At 47.5% G+C, this 3,723-nt stretch overlaps 1 protein-coding gene across 1 annotated transcript in view; it reads right to left on the reverse strand.

The window, feature by feature from the left end:
• Positions 1 to 3,393, reverse strand: part of zgc:109913 (regulator of G-protein signaling 9-binding protein) — a 5,389-nt gene extending 1,996 nt beyond the window's left edge. The window contains exons 1-4 of the mRNA XM_014027675.1: positions 2,563 to 3,393; positions 2,264 to 2,471; positions 618 to 834; positions 333 to 536 (exon numbers count right to left, since the gene is read on the reverse strand). Of these exons, the coding sequence (XP_013883129.1) occupies positions 333 to 536; positions 618 to 819 (406 nt within the window). The 5' untranslated portion in view covers positions 820 to 834; positions 2,264 to 2,471; positions 2,563 to 3,393. The remainder of the gene's footprint in view (positions 1 to 332; positions 537 to 617; positions 835 to 2,263; positions 2,472 to 2,562) is intronic.
• Positions 3,394 to 3,723: the final 330 nt, after the last annotated feature.

Genomic DNA, 3,723 nt, shown 5'->3' on the forward strand with positions numbered 1-3,723 from the left:
AGTGTCTGGAGAGAGGGAGGTCTGGGTCTCTGCTGAGGCTGCTGCCCCCGAGACCTGACCCTGGATAAGAGGAAGAAAATGGACGGACGGGCTGAGCTGAAGTCAATGAACAGCATTTGGGATTAGACCCAGAGTAAACCCCTCAGTTTTGGATCAGACCATTCTACTTTATTTCTAAAGCACTTAAAAAACAACATAGCAGCTGTACAAAAATATAAAGCAAATCACCAAATGTACAACAATAGTACAATTATAAATAAATATCAGAGCTGTATCAGACCCAGTCCAGTCACAGAGTTTCCACTGACCAGAGGGTGGTGACAACAACTCACCTGTGTTGACCAGTGAACGTCTATTTGAGCGCTGAGTTAGAGGAAACTGTCCAATCAGGTCTTTGGCCTTTCTGAGGTCAGACAGGAAGTTCTCCAGTGCAGACAGGAAGAAGACCCAGAGGCGCTCTGACACCTGTCTTCCCTCCACACCTGAGTGGGTGGTGTTAGAGTCTGACAGCAGGGATAGCAGACGGCTTGACATACCTGCAGAAAGACAGGTAAGAGACTGACTGACAGGTAGCTAACAGGTAAGAGACAGACAGGTGAGAGACAGAGAGGTTGTACCGGCACATATCCGGTGAGCCAGTGCTCTGGTCTCGTCCATCTCTTCTCGCAGGAAGCTCCCATCGGCGGAGCTGCCCAGAGACGCCACCAGCTGTTGGAAACAGGAAGTGACTCGACTGAGAGCGTCCTGAGCGCGCTCACACTCCACCAGCTGTCTCCGCCCCGCAGCCAGCTCATCCACGGAACGACGCCACCGGTTCATGATGTCGTCACACACCTGTTGGGAGCAGCAGGACCAATCACAGCTCAGCACCTTTTATCACCTGTGTGACGTAACTGAACTATAAAAACTCCAGAGGCCTCATGTATAAACGGTACGTACGCACAAAAACCTTGTGTACGCCATTTTCCACGCAAAACTCGAGATGTATCAAAACCGAAATGAAGCCTCAACTCCAGGGCTGGAGTCACACAGTTCTGAAAGAGTGTACCACGCAGAGTGTGTATTTCAGAGTGTGTACTTATACACAGAGAGAATTTTATGGTCCATGATGACGAGTTTGGCACTGCGGCGTTCTGGAAGCGCAACACAGCGAGGAGCCGTGCGCTGCTCGTGCAGCAGCAGCTCACACTGGTTCCAAAAAGATCTGACAGACCGATCAGGACCGTGCCGGTCCAGTCCACCCTGAGTCCTGCCCAATGGAACAGCCTCACCTATACTGTATGATTCTAGTATTTAAATGACCTACATCATGAAAACACTGAGGTGCAGCGACTCGTTTCTACATATCAACTATTAAATAAACAAAGGGAGTTAACCCTGACTCCTATGCTTACTCAGGAATATTTCTCACTCACATCATGGGGCGGCTGTGGCAGAGTGGTTAGTGGAGTCGTCCTGGAACTGGAAGGTCACCGGTTTGATCCCCCGTCCAGCTGTCTCAGCTGTTGTGTCCTTGGGCAAGACCCTTCAGTCCTAATGCCTCTGATGTCCCATCAGTGTCTGAATGTGATTGGACTGATTAGTCTCACAGATGATTGTACCTGTTATCTCTGTAGAGAGCTAACAGAGAGCTGTGTGGATGGATAAATGAGGACACAGATTGTAGAGTGAAGACCTCTGAGTGTCCTGGTTGGATAGAAAAGCGCTGTACAAAAGTACAGTCCATTTATATTTAATTTATTTTTCTGACTCTAGAAATCATTTCTGATCACAGGGATGAAACAAACGTGTCCTTCAAACAAACAGGAAGTAATTTACATCTGTTTAACATGTTAATGAAGGTGTGTCAGGGCAGGAGTCTTACCTGCGCTCAGGTCCACGTTAATTGAGAAGTACAAAAGAAATGTGCGTGGATTCAGGCGTACACAGTTTGATACATCTGGATCTTTTTTGTGCGTAAGCCGTTCTCTGGATTTGACCGTACGTCACGTTTCAGTAAGAAATCCACGCAAGTCTTTGTACACGAGGTTTCTGCTCTGTGTTTCCTGCTGTACTTGAAACCATCATATGTTACGTTACTAAATTATTCTGGTACCAGTAGTCACTCAGCTCAGGTGTGTACTGGAACACACTGGATCTACTGAAAACAGGAGCTCTACTAATCCCTGGAGGACATACGACCCTGAAGACCAGAAAACACGAAGCATCTATAACGTGCACTAAAAACAATGTTAATCTTGAAGTGATGAAAAAGTGTTAGAACCTGAAGGATGTTCCTGTTGAGGAGAAGCTGTAGAACAGACTGCAGGACATCAGAACCTCGCTTCTGTGCTGCAGGACTCTTCTCAGCACTCAGGTTCTGCTGCTCTCAGGAGGACTCTGGTTTTAATTAAGGCAGTCCTTTTACCAGCTGAGTCCTCTCAGGTCCCAGGAGGCTCCGCCTTCCAGGTAAACGTCTGTTAGGGCTTTACCTGTCCAGGTGGAGCATGAAATCACAGTAAAAACATCAACAGGTTCTGTTCCAGCTCAGATCAGACTGTAGCAGGTCCAAACCTCATCTACCTGGAACAGAACCAGGTCAGACCCAGACCCATGCAGAATTCTTCTTGTCTGTGACAACCGTCATCATTTCTTGACTGGATTTAGAGGACAGGGCGGAGCTACAGACTGACCTGTTCAGGTGAAGAAAGCGGTCCAGGTAACACGGTGTTGTGACATATGTTTATTTCAAATACAGATTTCTCTGAGGGGTTATGGCCTGATGACACAGCATACAGCAGCAGAGTGAACACACAAACATCACAGACACACAAAAAGGTCTTCTCAAGATGGCCGCCGTTATTCTGATAATCTCATGTTGAGCGGTCAGCACCCGAGTCCAGATGTTCCTCACAGCCTGTCTGCTGATGATCAGAGCATCACCTGCAGCTCTACTGATGACTCAGCAGAAAAACATCCAGCTGTTTGAGGCGGCTGTGTCTCCATGGTAACAGAGGCTAAAGCCAGACCCTGGTCCAGGTGACCCTGGTCCAGGTGACCCTGGTCCAGATGGTCCTGTTCACTGACCCTTCTTAAATGAGGTTTAAATAATCAGACAGTGTTAACAAGTTGAAAAGTTCCTGATGACTCAGAAAGTTCAGTTAACTCCTCATCAATTATTAACATCTAAACAAAACAACTTTCTGTTCATTTAGTGTCAGATTGAGTTTTTATTGTTCAGATTATAATTTATTCTGTGGTGAACAACCTTTGACCCTGAAGGCTTTCTTCCACTCAGTGTCTGCTGCAGGACTCATGGTTTCTCTCAAACCCTCCAGGGGTCAGATATCAGAGGTCAGGGGTCAGATATCAGGGGTCAGATATCAGAGGTCAGGGGTCAGATATCAGAGGTCAGATATCAGAGGTCAGGGGTCAGATATCAGAGGTCAGGGGTCAGATATCAGGGGTCAGATATCAGAGGTCAGGGGTCAGATATCAGAGGTCAGGGGTCAGATATCAGGGGTCAGATATCAGATGTCAGGGGTCAGATATCAGAGGTCAGGGGTCAGATGTCAGGGGTCAGATATCAGAGGTCAGATATCAGAGGTCAGGGGTCAGATATCAGAGGTCAGATATCAGAGGTCAGGGGTCAGATATCAGAGGTCAGGGGTCAGAGGTCAGATATCAGAGGTCAGGGGTCAGATATCAGGGGTCAGATATCAGAGGTCAGGGGTCAGATATCAG

This window comes from Austrofundulus limnaeus, unplaced genomic scaffold (assembly GCF_001266775.1).
Source record: "Austrofundulus limnaeus strain Quisiro unplaced genomic scaffold, Austrofundulus_limnaeus-1.0 Scaffold671, whole genome shotgun sequence".
NCBI classification, from domain to species: domain Eukaryota; kingdom Metazoa; phylum Chordata; class Actinopteri; order Cyprinodontiformes; family Rivulidae; genus Austrofundulus; species Austrofundulus limnaeus.